Source organism: Platalea leucorodia (genome assembly GCF_965183815.1).
Source record: "Platalea leucorodia genome assembly, chromosome: Z".
Lineage (NCBI taxonomy): Eukaryota > Metazoa > Chordata > Aves > Pelecaniformes > Threskiornithidae > Platalea > Platalea leucorodia.
In genome coordinates, this window is record NC_138858.1 from 86,339,276 (window position 1) to 86,359,872 (window position 20,597).

The 20,597-nt window shown below is 34.1% G+C and overlaps 1 protein-coding gene across 1 annotated transcript in view; it reads right to left on the bottom strand.

Moving 5' to 3' along the window:
- KIAA0825 overlaps nucleotides 1–20,597 on the bottom strand; it is a gene marked incomplete at its 3' end in the record, with an annotated part of 216,201 nt that overhangs the window by 117,218 nt on the left and 78,386 nt on the right. Inside the window, exons 13-17 of the mRNA XM_082335764.1 lie at nucleotides 16,137–16,325; nucleotides 14,366–14,599; nucleotides 12,241–12,649; nucleotides 8,011–8,167; nucleotides 3,655–3,810 (exon numbers count right to left, since the gene is read on the bottom strand). Of these exons, the coding sequence (XP_082191890.1) occupies nucleotides 3,655–3,810; nucleotides 8,011–8,167; nucleotides 12,241–12,649; nucleotides 14,366–14,599; nucleotides 16,137–16,325 (1,145 nt within the window). The remainder of the gene's footprint in view (nucleotides 1–3,654; nucleotides 3,811–8,010; nucleotides 8,168–12,240; nucleotides 12,650–14,365; nucleotides 14,600–16,136; nucleotides 16,326–20,597) is intronic.

The window sequence follows — 20,597 nt, forward strand, 5'->3', positions numbered from 1 at the left end:
TAATTAGAGTGACAGTTTACTTGTCTATTGTTTTGTAAGGCACTCCAGTCACCAGATGGTTATTATAAACAGCAGTAAGTCTAGATAATATGAACAAATATAACTCCATATTGCTTATTTAATAAATAAAAGCAATCTACAATAATGGTGGGCAGACAAAAGACCACACACAACATTCTTATGTTTACAAAACAGTAAGTCCTGTTGCATAATATTAATTTTCATTGTCAGTAACGGTCAAGTAGTGACTACAACATTCTTGGGAGGAAAAAATTCAAAAATTATTGTGATAACACTAAAACAGCACTGAGTAGTTTAAAAAAAAAAAAAAGATGAAGCAAGTCAAAACAATGGAAATAAACCTAAATAAGAAAAGTATATCTTGTAGTGCGTCTTCTTCTTACAGACAGCACTTCGTTCTTCTGGGAGAGCAGAATCAGTGCAATCCCTCCTCTTCCTTCCGTCTTTATTTTATTCCCTTCCTTCTTTTAATTTAATTTTGTCCTTATCCCTCATCTTTGGCATGCACTTAAAAGTAATGTAGAAAAATACATGTGAAATACAGAGTAAGAAAGGGAGACAACAGTAGCAAAAGAAAGAATAATATAGTGTGAAAGTGGAAAGTGAATGAAGAAGTAACAGTGAATATCTGATAAACAAGAAATAATGGAAAAAGAGTCAACTGAGAGAACAGTGGGAGTAGAGTAACACAGGGGGAAAAACAGGCAACTCTTATACACTGAATTAAAAATAAATAAATATGGAGGAAGTACTTGTAAAATCAAGAGGGATAAAAAGGAGAAAATAAACAGCCAGTAGCAACAGTCATAAAAACAAATACGAAAATTAATAAGTATACCAGATAAAAATTCAGCCCACCAGACTGACCAGTTCTGCGAAAAAATAAAGGATCAGTTTGAAATAAGTCACTTCAGGAAAGGAAAATAATTTCTTTGTAGCATTTTTCTTCGTTGATACTGTTGAGGAGTTGCATAGCCTAGACTTAATCTTATCAGACAATAGAGGAGCAGCAGCACTGGCAGAGATTGAGGTGTCAGGACAAATTGATAAAATCAAGAGCAACAAGTTACTAGGACCAGATGGTGATTATTCAAGATTTTTACAGGAATGTAAGAATGAAGTGGCTGAATTGTTAACAGAAATGACACACTTCCTAGAATCAGCTACTGAACTAGAGGATTGGAAGGTAAGAAATTTACATATCGTTAATAAAAATGCTAGAGTTGATCTCAAAATAGCGGTTCAGTGGCCTTTGTTTCAGGAGCAGTAAAATTTGTAGAAATTACGATTAAGTATCTTGCTAAGTCCCTAAACGACAGGGACAAAGTAGGAAAACTTCAGAACAGAAAAGTCAGCCACCCTAATGTACTGCAATTTTTACATATACCAGCAAACAATACATGGAATGTTTACTACAAATTATCTTTAAAAAGCTTTTGAAATAATTTATTTTAAGAAATCCTCTACTGAGAAAGCTAAGAGCATGTCTACACTGTGTACCATAGGCATGCTCTTATATTGTTATATATTATATTATTATATATTATAATATGTTATATAGCATAGTGTAACACATTCTCTGTTTAGAGCAGAACCAGCTCTCTGGACTCACAACCAGTACTGCCACGCCTATTCCAGCTGGCCCTTCTAAGAGAAAAGTTTTAAGAAACAACACATAATTAAATCATTGACAAAATACGTTGTGAAACCAGTAGCTTGTTGGGACTTAGAATTTATAAAAGGATAAAATGTTAGTTGATGTATTAAAAACACATCTAATTACAGTACATTTAAAGAAAATCAAGAAATTAATCATGGATTCTAAACTCCTAAGCTTCATGGCAGTTGCCAACCAGTAAGAACTTAAGAAGAACTACATCCTTTGAGAAGAATAATTGTCCCTTGCCAGTGCTCTGGCATCTTCTATAGGTACTGGTAATAGTCTTCACAGGAAACCAGACACTGAGCTATACTGACCACTATTTTATAAACAGGCAGTCCCAAACCACTACATAAATTTCCAATGTTATGGTAAAGGGAATTAAATTAGGTAATAATATTGTTAAGCTGAGGGAATAAGTCTGTCATTGTCAAAAACGTGGTTGGCACATGGTACTTTAAGGATCATGATCTACTCTTTTTTTCTTTTAATTTTAAGATACTTTTCCATATTCAGGTAATAGACTTTTTGCGAAAAGTTTACAAAATCCAAAGCAATTTAATATGAACTATCCCTTGTCATCTGTTGATTAATAGAGCACTGCGAACCTGTCATGTAGCAGAGGAATTCTGCCCTGAGTTGTCACTACTTGAAGGTCTTATTCTACCAGACTATTAATGAATTGAGAATTGAGGCATGGTAAACTATTTTCTGCATTTCAAATTGGAATAAGTGATTCTGTAGCCCCTTAAATTCTATCAATTTAAGACATACATGAAGGGACTAGTGGAAGGAAAAAAAGATACTTTTAAAGCATGTTCCTCTGGAGTGAGAAGCCTTGTGAAATTGGTATTAATCTCCTTTTTCAGGATATTAACACTTTTATTGCAACATGACAATGATTAAGCATTCATTAAACAAGTACAGAGGGTAAAACAAACGAACAAACAAACAAATCAGATACTTTACAGCAATACACCTGGTGAAATAGTCCAAAATGCTCAAAACTGGGAAAGGAGATTACACTACTTAAAAGCAGAGCTGTATTGAAAAAGGATGTCTTTCTACCACAAGTCTGTAAAATGAATTTCATGCCACTGTAATACCATTTCTTTTTAAATATTTGAAATTGAGTGGTAGAATCAAAACTGTAGATGATGGATTAGGAAGACTTGAGAAATCATAGAATCATAGAATTGTCTAGGTTGGAAAGGACCTTCAAGATCGTTGAGTCCAACCGTTAACCTATGATGGTGTAAGATTTTTTAAGTGTCCAAGTGCTATCAGAAACTACATACCATTTTGTGTAATGAATTCGTCATGTGGTGCTCTGGCAGAGATTTAGGCAACTAGATCTATTTTCTTTAATTGTTACATTATCAGGAAACTAGTTTCTATAACTAAATTATAATCCTTTACATATCACTAACATGGCTTAATTAAAAACAGAGAAATGGATGCTTTCATTTTTTTGTCTGTTTTTTCTCCTGCTTATTCTCACTGTTCTGGTAAATCTCTGTATTTCCAAAGCATCCTTTACTTTACTCTTCAACACTTCTGTGAAAGACTCATCAGGAAGATTCTAAACGTGCACTTGGAGTTTTACCATGATTTTTCAAAGGACTAAGATTAGCCCTATGTACCATTACACAGATGTAATAAATGTCAGTGCTACTAATGTGCTTTCCTTCACTATACTGAACCAACACGGAAAATCTAAGTAAATGCAAATTGCTGTTATATGCAATAATTCTGATAAAAGAAAAGGACAATAATGGCTTTTTTAACATCATGCTATTCTAGAAGGTGCCCTCATTAGATTCCTGAGTAATAATATTCCTTTGCACTTCATCAAATGTGAACGCATGTAATTAATTCCACTTTCATAATTTCAGTCTCTGTCATTATCATGATCATAATAAGATCAACAAGTAAAAATTATACTGTAACCAACATTTCAGATTTTCACAAACCTGATTGAACACTTTTACACAAGATTGTCTGTACACCTGGAAAGGGTTGAAGACAGGCTGCTCTTCTCTGCCCATCAGTGTCAAAGGCTGGCATTGACTGGAGGTAACATCATCTTCAGAAAAATTCTCACGAGACAGCTGCTCTTTCAAATATTCCTTTTAGAAGAAAAAACAACCACAAAACAGTATGTGCCACCCAGCTTTCTAAGTGAAATTTGTTTAAATTTCAAGCATAACTTTACAGTGTGCTTGACAGAATTTCCTTGTATTACAGGAGAGAATAAGTAATCTCTTACAAAATGGAAGCATTTTTAAGAGTAACACCATTTTACAAACAATAAATAACCTCCATGAACATCCATCCAACTGAAGCAAATCAGAATAATCTAAGCTATTGTTTTGAAATTGTCATCAAATTATATGTATCAGTTCTCATCTAGTATACATATATTAGGTATATGTGGAAGTGAAAAACAAATGTTTTCTATGAGCTATCCTAATGTTTGATGGCTATTATATGATTTATTTTACATGACAAAGTATACACAAATATTTAAAGTTATTTTTGGACAGCATTAAATAGTTACTACATAACTATAAATTTATTGTTTGATGAACATGTTCAAACCAGTTATTTAAGCACAGGAAATAAAAATTCTGCCACTATTTAAAGCTATTTTTAATTGTTTAAGCATTCAAAGAATACAAGTAATTTATGATTTACATGGCAATTTTAGAAACTATACTGTAACAGACACATGATTATTTTGGCCACAATCTTTTCTGTTTTCACTTCTTAAACTACTATGTAAATAAATCATCATTGCATGCCAATAAAGTGTTTTGATTAAATAGAACCATTTTACAAAGAGCTAGATAATGAAACACTTACAGATCTATTTGCTGGAAGGACTACTGTGATTAAACAGTTTATTGTTATTAAAATGAAGTCCATAATGATAGGATTGCCATAACATTGAGCAAGTACTCAAGGTGAGTCTGCATTAAGATGGGTGGATGCAAATGCTCCTCTTACTTTGCAGTACTACTAAGATGATAAAAATTTTCAGACACAGGTGAGGGAACATGTAAACTAGCTGCCAAGGCACCCTGTGCTCCTCAGTGAGTCTTTCTAAAAGAATAATTTCATCATCGCTTTAAACTGATCCAACTGTGGTCTGGCCTGAAAGGCACAAGTTCCCTCCCAATCCACATAGACTGTAGCTGTTTCTCCCTTATGTTGGCACTAGCATATGTTGTGAAATCAGCCAGAAAAACGAAAGGTTTCAGCCAGATAAACAAACCACACGATTTCTCCTACTAGTACAAAAGGGGGTCTAGGAGTGGGAAAGCACAAAGGCAAGAGAAAGAGCAGGACTGTCTCTCTCTGCTGGTTGCAGCCAATTGTCAGGACTGCTTAAGACAATCATGAAATCATCTAAGTGTATTTAGAAAAAAAAAAAAGTCAGAGCTTTTTTGCTTTAAGATAACAGCGTAATCCAGCTGTGAAAACACACCTTAAGTCTCTTATCTACTTTTTTCTCAGCCTACAAAAATGTTTGGGTTTTTTCCCATTCATTCATGACTTCATGCCATAAGAAAGATTTTAAAGTTGTGGTGAAGGGGGTTATTCAAAAGCTATTGCTATACATTTAAAAATTTTTAATAAATGTACTGCCTTCCATGGCCACATTTTCACAAAATCTGTAGACAGGTCTAAAGCAAACCAGCCCTCTGGATGTCCCAGAGCCAGTAGAAGCAGATTCTGTTGATTTTTCGGTAGAGATACTGGAAATTGCTGTCCATGCCTGCTAGGATTTGAACATTCCAAGTGGTATACAGCTCACCTTCCAGTACAGGCGTTTTTCTGTCTTTAGAATACTGTGGATTTATGTTTTGACAAAGAGCCTTATTCAACACAGGTAAAGGAACACTTTAGTATAGTACATATTGTAGACCCTGAAAGGGTCATGTTTCAAAAATGTGAAAATAAAGAGAAATGAAATCACGTTTGTAAACATGTGAGCTATATCCTCACTATCAATGACTGGGCGTGAAACCAAGTAGACAGAGTATATTCAGCCTGACAGCTCAGGAGAGTTAGTTTCTCTTTGGTAGCCATTAGTCAAAAATGCTTTTAAAAATTATTATTCTTTTTCAATAAATACATGAGGGACTGTAGGCTGTTTTGAGTTCTACAGTATCTATCATAGATCTTTATAACATCATAGCTCTATTTCCAAATACAGCTTCCAAGAATCTATATCCATTTTCCCCTGCTTTTCTAAGGAAAATTATTGAGAACAACGATTTTCTGTCTCATCACTTTGTTCTCTATTCACACACAATTATTAAGCCGTGTAGCATAAAGATCTCCAAACTAATTTTAAGAACAGGATCCCTTGATAGTCCAAAGAGTCTCCAAACAAAAGGATGGACCTTTGAACAGACAATCAAGTCTATTTCTTGGTAGTCAGGCACATTAAACATAATCTAAGTTATCAAAAATAATATTGAAAAGTGCATTATTACCATTCCATGCTAAGTATGAAAATATTTTATAATGGTTTCAAAGGCAATTTGAAGTAGCACGGTTAAGTCCTTCTGTGAATCAAGCTGGTCAGGATTTTTTTTCTTTTTTTTTTTTTAAAAAACAAGACAGTTTTTTCCATTGAGAAATGTTCTATATTTAACAACGCTTTTACTAGCTTCAGAAATTCAAGGAGAGACACCTGGGATGCGGAAAGTCAGGCTAAAGTCCCTCTTCCACCTAATTCTCTCAGACTTTTACCTCCTATTGGAGCTGCTCCACTTTGTATAAATAACTGAATACTCACAGGAGTCGGATCTTGGATCAAGGTCTCCAGAACCCAATATGGGCATTCTACCCCTTCAGCTAGAGTATGATTCTATTTTTGACCCTAGAAGTTACAGAATGAATTTTTAGAGCAATTTCCACAAGGTGAAACAACTCCAACAGGGGAAAAGGACAAAGTTCCATGCTGGTAGCTAATGGTCTAGCAGTTTGGGGAGTTCGTTTGGATGTGTGAGATGCAGATTCAGTTCCCTGGTCTAAATCAGGCAGAATTTGAGCCTGCATATCCTGTCCCCTAGGTGACTGCCCTAACTACTGGATTATATGCTATTTTTGGAGGTCTTGCTCATCATCTTTTCCTCACTCCGTTAAACTTAGAGTAATCCTGAATGTGCTCCAGGTGAAAAGGTTTTGTCTGAACTGTATTACAGTAATAATTTTCACTTCACTTCCTGAACCATTTAATTGTTTGAGATGAAACTTGAAAAGATTCTGTATTGTATTAATATTAGGTTGCCATCTCTACATACATGCTTACATTGCTTCTAAAGCTTCCAAATGCAGATGCATAAAGGTTGCTTTTAAGCCTATACTTAGGAACTAAACAGTTGATCTGATCTTCAGAAGCACAGTGCCAGTACTGAGCTGCTCTCTATTGCCTTCATACAGACATAGCTGCCTAATTGTTTTTGGGTTTTTTTCTGCTATCAAATTTTTTTAAAAGAAAAATCTTGGCCTATGCCTATATTTGCATTATTTTGCATTTTATTATAAACACTTCTGTACACTTGCAATGATCTTAACAGCACCTGCTTATGCATTCAAGGAATAGTAATTTAGTAATTAAAGCTAATAAACAGAACTTTCTTAATTAAGCTGTGTAGATCTGTGTTATCATACAATTTAAGCAAACCTGTGTTTATTCCAGTGTATAAAATCAGAATGCTTTTTGTAACTTGGGGCAATTTAGTACAGGCTTAGAAATAATGAGATAATTCTTTTACATTGCCCAAATTCCATGTGCAACAAACAAATCTGAATTTGTTTACTGTAATTTTGAAAGCACTTTAACTGAACAGAGTTATCTAGATTAAGTAAGGTTTTCATGTGGATGCATTTACTTCCTCAGTACAGCCGTAGGGTTTGTTTTTTAAATCAGGAGAATTGATTTACCACATTTAATTTTACTTCCTGTTACAGTCAATTTTTCAATAGCCTTGCTGATTTTTTTTTTAAATTTTTTTTACTGTGTTCAAACTCCTAAAATGTATCTATGGTCTACAATACAAATCTGAAGGAAGTTTATGAGCCATACTACTGTTTAAGTACATAAATAAAATCTACATTGTTTCCCATAAAGTAATCTTTTCTGTACAAATGCAGAAAAGCCTAAACTGAATGAATTCTATTACAATACAATATAGGATTTCTTATTGACTTTAGGAAGCATTATCACCTCCTTGACTAACCCTTAGCTGCCAGCAGACGCTGCCTCAGGCCAGTACACACCTAATTGCTCGGTAAAAAGGCCGTTTCCCTACCTCATTGAGCCAGATGATGTGATAAATTTGCCTCAGGTACTCGCTGCCACCTGGTTTGTGGCAGATATCCAGGACCATCATGTTTATTTTCTGCTCAGTGAATCCAACTGCAATACCTCCTTCCTCTAACGTTGCACCTTCTACTGTGACTGAGGCACTAGAATATAGAAAAGATATAAATATTCTTAAGTTAAATTTCTAAAAATCGAACTATTAATACAAAATCAGCTACAATTACATGTTAAAAAAAATTATAAAGATTTGGCTTGCACAAAACAAATGTTGCTGTATATACATCTCTGAAGCCTTTATATAAAAACTTAATAATGCTAAATAACATTTTTTTAAATTGTAAAATTTTAATGATTTTATTCTGAAAGATGAAAACATAAAACATTCTTTACTCTAGGGACATACAAGGAGCAAATATTTTTTTATTTTCTTTCCACTAGAGAAGTATCTTTGCTACTAGAAATGGCATTTGCATTCGATCTTTGGTACATTTTTCTTTGCCTGTCGCTGCACATATTAAAGCCTAATTAACATGTCAGAAAGGTAGCCATTACTCTAAGTATAGGTTAGAAGTTTTAAATTGAAGTCTTTTTCTTCCCACTGGTATGGTGGTAACCATTTCAAAGGTACCTATTTGCCACTTGTTGCACTTTTTGCCCTGTACTGTTCCTTGTTTTACTTCTTAAAAGTATTTGTGTAAAACTGCTACAAAAAAATCTGAAGGAGACAGGCCCAAATGACTTAAAAAATATGCATTCAAAACCCTGACCATTGTTAGACTGCTCTCTTTGCATCCAAGCAAAAGTTACCAGCTCTGTACTTGCTTACTATTGTACATGGATAAAGTATTAAGAAAAAAAAAGTACTAAAAGCAATTCTTTTCCTCAAATGTTAGAGCTGCAACACAGATATATGTTGACACCTTGACACAGATATGTCAAGAACTTGAAAGACCAACAAGAATATATTATCCCTTCTACAGTCATTATTGGATTAATTTAAAATCTACCAAAGAAGCATTCTGAATTTAAAAAAAAGGCAATATTTTAATTTCTTAGAAGTAAAACTAAAAAAAAACCCAAATATTTTGGTACAGTCAGCTGTAAGTTGCTGTTTGTTGCAGCTGTTGAAAGTGTGCCATGATTACAAAGTTAGTTCTAAAAAAAGGCAATATTTTAATTTTTTAGAAGTAAAACTAAAAAAATCCCCAAATATTTTGGTACAGTCAGCTGTAAGTCGCTGTTTGTTGCAGTTGTTGAAAGTGTGCCATGATTACAAAGTTAGTTCTGCTGAAAGTTGCTGTTTGACCTGCAGGCTCACTTAAATGCTACACAGCTGATGGACATTAAAGCTGATATTGCTTCCACATGCAGCTTCAGAACGTCCTACAGAGCAAATAGTTTCAGAATATAAACTATAATTTTGTTCTTTGCTGTATTGAAGTAAGTGATACTCTGTTATTATGGCGTATTTTACAGAAAAGGTTCAAAGAAATTGATCTGTAAAATTAAAGCACACTTAAGGCTGATCTTTCAATGCCATATAGAGATACAACCTGAATTTCTTGTCAAACTTCTTAGCGACTGACATTGAAAAAGTTGAGGACCTCTGACAAAGGAGTGTATCAGTGTCAGCGCCCAAATTGTACACTTTCCTGTCCGTCACTGTGCAGGTGAAGCAGATGATTGGATTCAGTCAGTGCTATGATTAATGAGTTCCTCTCTGGATTTGGGACTGCCTATCAATCATGTCATTAGGAAGAATGTGCCCTGAAAGAGGCAGACCTCAGCCAAGGAATAACTGCATTCATCTTAATCTGTATATGCACCCAGCCAGCCAAGTCAGGGTCACCATGATGAAAAACAATAATCTTCAACTCAACAAATTACTTTGCAAAGACAGACATTTCTTTTCTTCTTGGGACGCGTGTTCTTCAGAATCTAACGTGACTGTTTACAGCTCTGGTGCTACCATAAAATGAAGGTTATTTTAATGAATAGTAATGCTTACAGGCAGTACACAAGACAGGCAATGCATACACCTGCCACTTTGTGAACCTTTCACTGAAGATTATTTTTTTTAATTTTCCTAAAAACTAAGATAAATTTGGATGCCACAATGGAAGAACCTATATAATATTTAGACTTTTTATGTAGCTAGCAGTCCTGATAATAACATAACACAAAATCAAGCAAGATTTTTTCTTATAAAATCCAGTGTACTTCAAACACGTTTCCACAACTGTGTAAGTGAACCCCAAATAAATTTTTGCAAATCTATGTTTTTTATTTTCTTCCACAGACTGTATCTATTAAAAGCCTATAAACATTTAGAAATACAAATATATATATAAATGCATGTGCATAGTTACCCACAAAATCCTTTAATTATGAAAATGTTACACAGAACACAATTTTACACCGACTTAGATTTTCAAATATAATCATTCCTATTTCAAACAAATCACGTAAACATCACAAGTCTCCTCTTGAAAGATCTGCTTTTAGTTTAGTGATTATGTGACTGCTACTTAGTTTAATTGATATTTGAATTTCAGCTTTAATATATTAGTTTTATAATTTGCATTTATAATAATATTTTATCTCTACATTGCATATCTCAGCTATTTATTAACTAGATTATTTTTTTCCCAGAAATTGACTCATGATATTTGAATATAAAATAGAAAAATAACATTTATGCTAGACTTCTGTTGTAGAAATCCCACTGAAGTCAGGGGACTTAGTTTCATAACTGCCTCATACAACTACTCACTTGGAGAGCAGGTAATGTATTCTTCAGTTTCTTAAGCTTAATTTTAGGAGCCCTAGTCACAAACTAGTTCTCACTTTGGTTGACACTGTACACATACAGAAAACATTTTCCCACATTCATTTCCCAAAGTCTGATACCTGATGGATAATACAGCATTTTTGCAGTATGTTAGAAAAGAAAATAGAGTAGTATATTAATTTAAAATTCTCAGCTTCAGAAGAAGTGCAAATACTAAAGTTTTAGTTTTTAGAGGTTATCCACAATATTGTCTTACCCTGCATTTGTATTTTTTAAGAAATACCTGTTCTCTCAGTGACATTAGAAATTGTATTATGGAACCATTCTGTTAAGTATCAATTTACACATTATCATTATGGGCTTTTTATTCTATGATTCTTTCAGTCACTGGCATCTGGCTTCAATCTTTTAATCACTGGATTAGAGCTTGTAAATTAGTATGAAATGGAAATGTAAAGATTACAAAGGTCAATGTCAATGAGCATTTGTGTGACACTATTACTGCTTAGCGCTACTCGTGTTAACTGACTACTCGTAGAAACCGGATACTGTCCCTTAAAGCACTGCGTGAAAGTCTGTTCACTGACCTACAATCACTATATCCTTTGTTTATATGAAAAATTACTGTCAGGGCAGCAACAACTGCAACCTTCAAGAATATTCATTATAAAAAAGGCAATCTTACTTTCAGTAGTCAACAATTTAATTCAGTACGTCATGTAACTCCAATAAATCTAATATTGGAAAGCTGATGAATAGTATTTTTACAGAATGGTACATGACTTCAACATTAAAACAGACTGGACTAGGAACACATTGACATGTGCACAACCCCCTGAAAAATCATTATAAGGATATAAAACACTTGGACCTTAATGTCAAATCTGCAGGGAAGGTTGATATTTCCTCAGTAAGGCACAGCAGGGTACTCTCCTTGTCCTGTTTTGATATAACCTACTTGCCCTTAGGGTTTGTTATGTTTTAAAATGAAGTATACTTACTTTTTAATCACAGATGAACACGGAAAGCTTTTCATAGTCCCTCTTAATTTAATCACCATAGCAAAATTGATTTACGAATATATTGTGGTGCCTTCTAGTCAGTGTACCTGTTCACATTCTGAAGATACACCAAGTAAATTGTCCACATTTTCGGATCATCATGAAAATATGAAATTTCTAAGTACTATGAAGACACTGTTCCGATGAAACAACCGTGGTTTACTGTTTCAACAACGGAATTAATTTGCAAGAACATGCTATAAAGCCATCAACATTAAGAACTAATCCATTTCATATAAGATCACTGTTCATCTGTTTTGTTTTGTTTTTTGGTTTTTTTAAATTGAACAATAGCCATAAACATGCCAATAATCCAGTAAAATAAAAAACAAAGAGCAGCATTTGAAAAATACTACGTTCTTACCAGTCCGTGCTCAGTTTTCTTGCCTTCAGCAACTGGCTTTCAATCCAATTTGGTCTTTGCTGTTCAATGCTTTGTATAACCTTCTGGGTCACTTGCTTAGGACCACTTTTCTGTTTTCCCATAATACTTTCTAAGCACACACGAACTAAACTGAGTTTTTCTTTGCTCCATCTGTCAAGTGTTGCACCTGTTAAAAGTTCTGCAGTATTTCCATCCTCAAATATCCGACATATAATTACAATCAAGTTCCAGACAAGCAGACCAGCTTTCTTCAATTCAGCAAAGTTTCTTGACATTTTTCTCTCAGCCAGAAAAAAGAAATACTTAATTGGGGGAGGCAAACATGCAATCACTGTAGGTAACTTGCTGATTACAATAGATACTGCCTGAGCTGCAAGCCTTGTGAAGCCTTAAAAAAAGAAAGAAAAGAAGATATGATTAACATTAACATTCTAGTTCTATCACAGCATGCTTCTGAATGTTGTATGATAATTTCTAACTTTCTTTTGTACTGAAAATGGGTAAAAAGCTTAAGTACTCAACACTGTAGCTCGACTTCTATGGTGCTTCCTCCACATAAATCCCACAAAATCTAAACAATAACATGAATTAAAAACAGAGAACCTAGAAAATTTAGAATTCAGACTGTGACTCTCTTAACAGTTAGTTGTTCTGTGCACAGTTATTACAGAACAAATGAAAAAGACAACACCCAGGTATTCTGAAGGGTAAAAAAGTTGTCTTCAAAATTGTAGTGCAATATTTTTTCAACTTCACGAATGGAGCACTGCACTGTGTCTTGGGATATTACATACATTCATAATCTTTACTTTTCTATCAATCCCTTTCTGTGTTCAAACCTACAAAACTTCAGTTCATCAGCTTTCATATAAGCATGCACACTGTATAGCACTGCATTTTAAACATTCCAGATCTTAAAAGTAGCTATAGAAGTAACTACAGAAAATATGCTGCTCAAAAAACAAGACTAATCTAAAAGGAAAAAATATACCAAAAGGTGATCCACAATACGGAGTCAAGTCAAGATTCAAAAAAACACCAAAACAAAACCCAAACAAACCAAGAAAACTCCTGACTCATTGCACCTGTATTCTCAACTTGTTTTAAAAAGTCAAATCTGTTCTAGGCGTCACACAGCCAATTTAATTTGTCACTAAGTCTGAGCCTTACCTCTCAGCTTGCATATCAGTTCAGGCTTAGCAATAGCCTAAAATAGCCATACAAGTTCTAGATTAAAGTGAGATTGCAGTGAGAGTGCAGTGAACACACTGCTGCATAAATGTGCCTCAAGGTGCTGAAGAGAAGATATACAGAAAGAAATAATGGATTGATGCCCTGCCTTGCCCACAATCTACGTATTCAAAACTTCATGCCAGAATATACTACCGTGATACTACTGTATTGAAAATAATCAGGTAATATTTTGGTGGCAATAAATTTATGGTGAAGTGTTTCCAAAAGTTAGCCTTTTGAAATGATGGAGGCTTTAGGCACTGTAGGCTATGAAAGTATACACCAGAAATCATCTCTACATCCAATCACCTTCAAAACACCTCCTATTACATATGTTATTTCTCTTTCTTCAGTAACTGTTTCAACAACCAAGCAGTAGCAAATTCCATACCAGTTTCAGTGCTATTCAAACAGAAATTGCTGTTGTAAAGTTGGGATGAATAAGTTGTTATCATTTCAGACAACACTATGTATTTAAATTTAAACAGTCCTGACTGAAAAGATGATAACTAAGAGAAGAACTTGTTACAGCCAGTAAGACAAGAGCATGGACATTATGCTTTACTCTGCCTTGAATCCCATCTTACTACTGCCAGATGCTAAAAATATTTTCAGTACCATTATTATCAGTACCACAATACTCATCATTTTTAAGAACATGTTTGTGTATGTATGGGTGTAAGCCTCAAGAAAGAGGTACTGAATTTTAACGATAAGTACTTTAAAAAAACCATGGGGTGCCTGGAAATTGTTTTGTTCATTGTCAAACTGCAATGCTCATGAATTATAACTGTTCAATTTTGATATGTACTCATTAAAAGGGTAATAAGCTTTTGTGACAATTTTATAAAACAGTATAAATTTCACTCACATTTTCCAGATTCTTTTCTCTTCATTTCCCGAGGAGTATAATTCCATTCCTTTGGGACCGTTTTCAGTAAACTTTCAGGAACTATTTGCTTGTGCTGGTATGTTCCATAGTTTTCTGTTGCCTCCCATGAATGCATCAAAGAAATTATCTGCTTCACTATACCCTTGACTGAATTAATCAAAGTCAACTTCAAACATCTGATAACCTCTGGCTCCGACTCACCACAACTGGAAACTTCAGAAGGAAGAATTATTAAATATTCAGTAAGTGTAGTCATTTGTGTAAATCTGTTTCAGAAAGAAGTGTTTCAGAATTCTTATGGAAAGAAAAGTAAAAACATTATGATTCATAATAACTTAGACCTATTGGTCTGTTACAAATTAAAGAAAGAGTATAAAGCAAAACAATGTAGCATCTTGTACCATCTTAATACAGTACTGACAAAAAACACAATTTATTTCCTTCATCCTCATTTCTCCATCAATATATTTCTAAAAATTTAATTTAAGCTGACTGATGTCTTCCTTTTTATATGGAGTACATTTAATTACTTGTTAGACATCAGTGAGGCAAACAGATATACCGTTTTTCTTTTTCTACTTCCTTGTCTTGATAGTACTAACGAAGTTGCGTTTATTAGATACCCAAACTTTTATACTAGAGAAGAGCAAAGGAAAAAAAGGTATTTTGGAAACAAAAATGCATACAAATAATAGTCATCAACAGAGACATAGCATGTTATCAGAGATTGCATGTTGGAAATAGGCCATCCTAAATACAGCTATTGACATTACAACAAGTATCAATCTTCTCCACATTCTTAATACCACAGAGAATTGCAGTTTCTCCATTGCCATGGAGCAGCAGTTGTCAGGCAGAGTGCTGCAGGATGTATTGGAGATGTCTTTTGACATCTTAGGTCCTTTGTGCTCACTTTTGCTTGTCTGTACTTTTTGTTGATCTAAGTTTAATTCCTCTCTGCATGGCCTTTCTGGAAGCTTCCATGCAATATTTCTGTATTGTGCTTCCTATTACACCTTAGACTTCTACTTTTTGCAATCCTATTTTTCTATGAGGAAATCCTGAGCACTTTTACCACTGTTTTCTATTTTATGATATTCGTAATTCTATTTCCCCTCTTCCATTCTCCCATTTTCTTCTTTTCTTATCTTTTGATCTTTCTTGCATTTTACCTATCATTTGCAAGATCACCTTTCTAAACCTCACCTCTCTTTTCTGTTTGAATACTGCTTTTCCTTGGGGGCAGCGCTAGTTGCTTTAATTGTGAGGGCAGCTCTCCCTCTCCATGGAAAATTGGGAGCCTGCCTGCCTGTTGACAGCAGAGTCTCTATGCCCATCAGACTATGTCTCCCTCAATAGGAGTCCTTCCTTTTCTTTTTCCATTCTTCTTTAATCATTTCTTACTTTTAAATTGTGGCAAAGGTCTGGAGCTATTAAATGCACAGAGCCAAAGAACCTGTATTGGTAGAGAGCTACAGAAACTATCTGCTGCCAGCCTGCTGGTAAGACAGACACTTAAAGAAATCAGAATTCTGGTTGACCACACCACTCTGTAACCTCTGCTTTCTTCAGAATTTTCATCACTCCTACGGTGACTTGCTTGCTCAAAACACTTCAATTAAACTATAATTTTGAAGTAAGCTACCATCATTTCATCTGCTTTATTAAAGTAAAAATAATATGCACTACATGTCTGAAAACTGACAAGGTTTAACATCAGATCTTAAATACTTATTAATAAATTAAATACCTGTCATATTGTATAAGCAATTCCACAACTGCTCTTTTTCCATGTAGGTCTCAAAAGCAATGCCAAGAGATTTGGGTGATAAAGTGCAGTATGACAGTACTGTGAAGATTGTTTCAATCAGAGCAGGCTGTTTGTTATTTATCTGTTCTAAGAGAGAACATTGTTCATCATGATTCAATACTTCATTTCCTTCACAATTAACAAAAATATGGTTACAATAATTTCCAAGTAATTCAAGTTCACAATAACAGATAGTATTAATCAAAACAAACTGCAAACTGTATCTGAACAATATTTCAAAGAATAATAATACTTACAGATACTGAAATCTGATCTTCCTCTGCATAATGACATTTGACTGTCTTCCTGAATTATATACAGCCATTAAAAAAAGACTCAAGCATGTTTACAAACTGTGGAATATGCCTATTTAATTACAAATGAACTAAGTATATAATTGGAATTTGATTATTTACTGAATATTAATCACAAGTAAACTGTACTACTTCTGTAGAATCACAGTCAAAAAGTTATTACTACTCAACTCCTCTTACCAATATATTAGTCACATGAAATAATAGAACGCTATTTAGTTATGTAAAATAAAATAAAGTAGCAGCTGCATACTCCCCCAAATGGGTTGGCTTTGTTTTTCAGTATAAGATGTAACTGAGAAGAAATCAATTCCACAAAACAAAATCTCAGCCTTGCTAAGATACAGATACCTATGTTTTTAAAGACAACTGATTTTCATAGGGTTGAGTGGTAACAGCTTACATAACATGTATTTCTAAATGTTTTTCATAATCTTTATAAAGCACTCTCCCAGCTGAAAGATAACGATGTGTTTAAACCTCTTTGAACAAATGCAACTCAATGGCTTTCACTTGTGCTAATGTCAAAGACCTCAGCTTCCCACATATTTGTGGAATATGCTTTTGATGTTAACAATCATAACAAATGACCAGAGCCAGAACCAATTAAAGACTTCTAATTTAAATTTCTAGTTTGCAAAACTGAAAGTTTCTGTAAAACTGATTTAGATAAAATTATACTTGAAAATGTCATTGTTTTATGCCAGTTTGGCTGTTCTTATCTTTAGCCACCTGCGCAGGAGAAAGATGGGAGAGACTAAATTTCTAGGCTGCGTTTTTCTTGTGGTTCAGACAGCCTTCAAAATCTAGCACAGTGGAAAATTGCTGCTTTCCACCTAGCTCTGAGTAACTTGAGAATGTTGTGAAATTCAAAAATCTCATTTTACTCTCCTCTGAATTCCTGCAATCTAATCCACACATTACTGTAAACCACTCAGTCTGGGTAGTGTGCAACCTTAACAGAAAAAGCCCATAGGATGTAGAAAGCTGAAAAACAAGACCAGCAATTTCAGAACCAACAAGCTGTGGGTTTTTTTCCCCAAGGCAGGAGACAGTTCAGCAATAAGAATTTTTTTTAGTCAGCTTTTTTTCCTATGAGTTGAATGAGCTGACATATTTTGCTAAGACACCTTCCAATGCCAGATGCTTCTGAGTGAAGAATCAAATGGATTCCACTAATTCACCAGCGATATGGATACGACAAAGAAAGAACCAAGAAAGCAGAAAAAGCAGTTCAAAAAGGCAAACCCAGAGGTATTAAAACTGTGAGATGAAAATTTGAATTGAACTTCGATTATATTACTATAAGTATTTTTTTCCAAATTAATTTAACCAAATTCTAGGGAGGAGGGTTTGCTGAGATTTTAAATCCTATGTAAACTGCCTTTGCAGAACATGATGGGAAATTGCTTTGTTTAAAGGGGCTTATGACTGGAAATTAAACCCAAATTTGCTTTATGATTGTGCCACATGGAAAGTTTGAGTCACAACTTATTAGTACCTTTTCTAATCAACTTAGTGCTACCAATAAATTTAGATAAATGGAAAGAAGTATAAAAGAATTCTGTAGAGGGTTATACATATATCTTCTTATAGCTAGTGTATGATATAAGTCTTGTGCTTTTAAGCAAAGATCTTCAGGAATCCACTGGGAAACCATTCCGAGGATAAACGTAACAAGATATGTAAGCTTTCATCAGCTTTTTCTTGTTTTACTGTGAAGTAAATGTTTCCCTTGTTGTAAAAATATTTAACCTTTCAAAGCTCAGGTTGAAAAGAGTTTTCTGACTGATAAACTGGCATGGATCATAGAATCATAGACTCATAGAATAGTTTGGGTTGGAAGGGACCTTAAAGGATAATGTCAGGTGGTTAAAAGATTCAGCTAGTTGATCAGTATAGCTGGTTAAATATTATGAATTAGGAGTCTACAGAAGGATATGTAGATTTCTCTTGCCTTAGAATTTTTCTTTAACGTTTATTAGCTCACCTGTCATAACATTAAATATTCATCTTAGTTTGAACTCCAATGCAGCCTTCTTGTTAATCATCACATAAGAACAGTATTTATATGATAGGTATCATCATACTTATTGCCCACTGATGCTTCCCTCTATATATCTCTCTTTTTTCCACTCACTGTATTTGTATATCAAAAGCTAATCTGTAAAGGGAATCTAAAGCTCCTATAGGTAGCTCAAAGGAGATGCTTCTTTTTCATTTTAGCAGGACTTACACCCATACATAAATATGGCTATATACTTATCTAAGGTACCTGTTAAAGAAAATCTATTTGTTATTTCCATATAGCATAATGTTCCATATGCACAGAGGATGCCAAAAGACATATAAAAAACAATATTATTAATAAATATCTTTGTAAGAAAATTACGTATCTAGTGAATAACAGCTATGCCCTAACCAGTCATCATGAATCATTCTTCGTATGACAAACTAATGCACTTAACCTCTTGGGATAGCACCATGTATTTTAAAACCATATCTTCAGAGAGGCAGACTTACAAGCGTAATTTATCCATATTTCTTTCTTACTGATAGAAATACCTCCCAGTAACTTGCTGACATTATCACACTCATCCAGCTCTTATCTGCTACTGGTTTAGCCATGAAATGAATCTTACTGAATTTAGAAAATCTGTTATTGACTCTAGTCTTCTCCTTCCCTAGTGAATCCTTACAAGACAGACAAGCTATAAACAGTTATGCTGTCTTTTTTGACCAAAAGAGGTAGTCAAAATTCAAATTTATACATGCTGTTTCATTTAGGAAGAGAAACTGAAGATGGAGCAAGTTATTTCTTATACAGTTCTTTTATTTGTAAAGAGCATGAAACTTCTGCTTTCTTTATAGTTTAAATCACAGCAGCTGATGAGGATATAAAGAATGCAAAAAGGATATATTTTATTTGTTTATAGAACCACATCTTTCAGCAGCCACTCTGCACTACTTGCTTCTTTGCACTATATTCTCAGTGCTTCTTCTGTCACTGGCTTTTTTTCTATTGTTTTTCTATATCTGTTCTGGTAGATCATTTTACTTGTCTCTCATAGAGTTGCTCCTCTCCAATACAATCATTCTCCAGTAAGTCTTGACAGCTAGAATCTATTGTAACTTTGAATATGACTTCATTTTGGCAGAAAGTCTATTATTTTAGTCTTTAATTCCAAAAAGAAATTTTACATCATATTACTTCTATCCTGAATGAAATGCAGATCTTAGCCCTACCCATTTCAATTTAGTAAAACTCAAATAATAATATCCCCTGTATTAGCTGGTACCTGTGAATCCAATGAATCCTAAATTTGTGACAACTAAAAAGCTCAACACAAGATAAAAGGACTTTAAGAAGCTTTATATAATCTGCCCATAAATTATTAACAAATCAGTAAACTACTACTGTGCCTATATATTTATATGTCACCAATTCCATAGTATTTTACTCTCATTCAACTTCCTTTAGAATTTTTTCTCCCTAAACATTTTATGTTCAACTATCTGAGAAGAAGCTTCCATTAATTTCTGGGTTAATGGCTTCTGTGAAATCTATCTTACCCGTGTCAAATAGAGAAAATCCTTACTATCAGAATACCTCCAGCCCTGTTTTTGTGGGATAGTATGCTGAAATTGTGGCATTCTGATAGCCAAAATTTGATGAGGCAATATTGAGTTTAATCCTATGGCCACATTACCTCCTTTGTATTATTCCATGAATTGGGATCAACACTGAACAACTTACCCTCTTAAAATGTATTCAGTCTAGAGCTCTACTGTAGCAAGAAGTTCCTACCAGAAATGACTAGGTCTTTGAAAAGCTATCCATATAACCATATAGCATAATCACAGAGACTATCACAGATATATCACAGAGACTGCCTCCACACTTTGTCAAGAGAAGGTATGTGATTCTCAGCAGGGCTCTATTACAGTCTGAATGTAAATTCCTATTTGGTATTTCAGAAACTCCATAACATCTGTTTACGGTTTTCTTTAGCTTATCACTGGAAAGTCATCAAAAGGAACAGGATATGTGATTAAGGTCCCTTTTCTATTGATCTTCCAGCTAGAA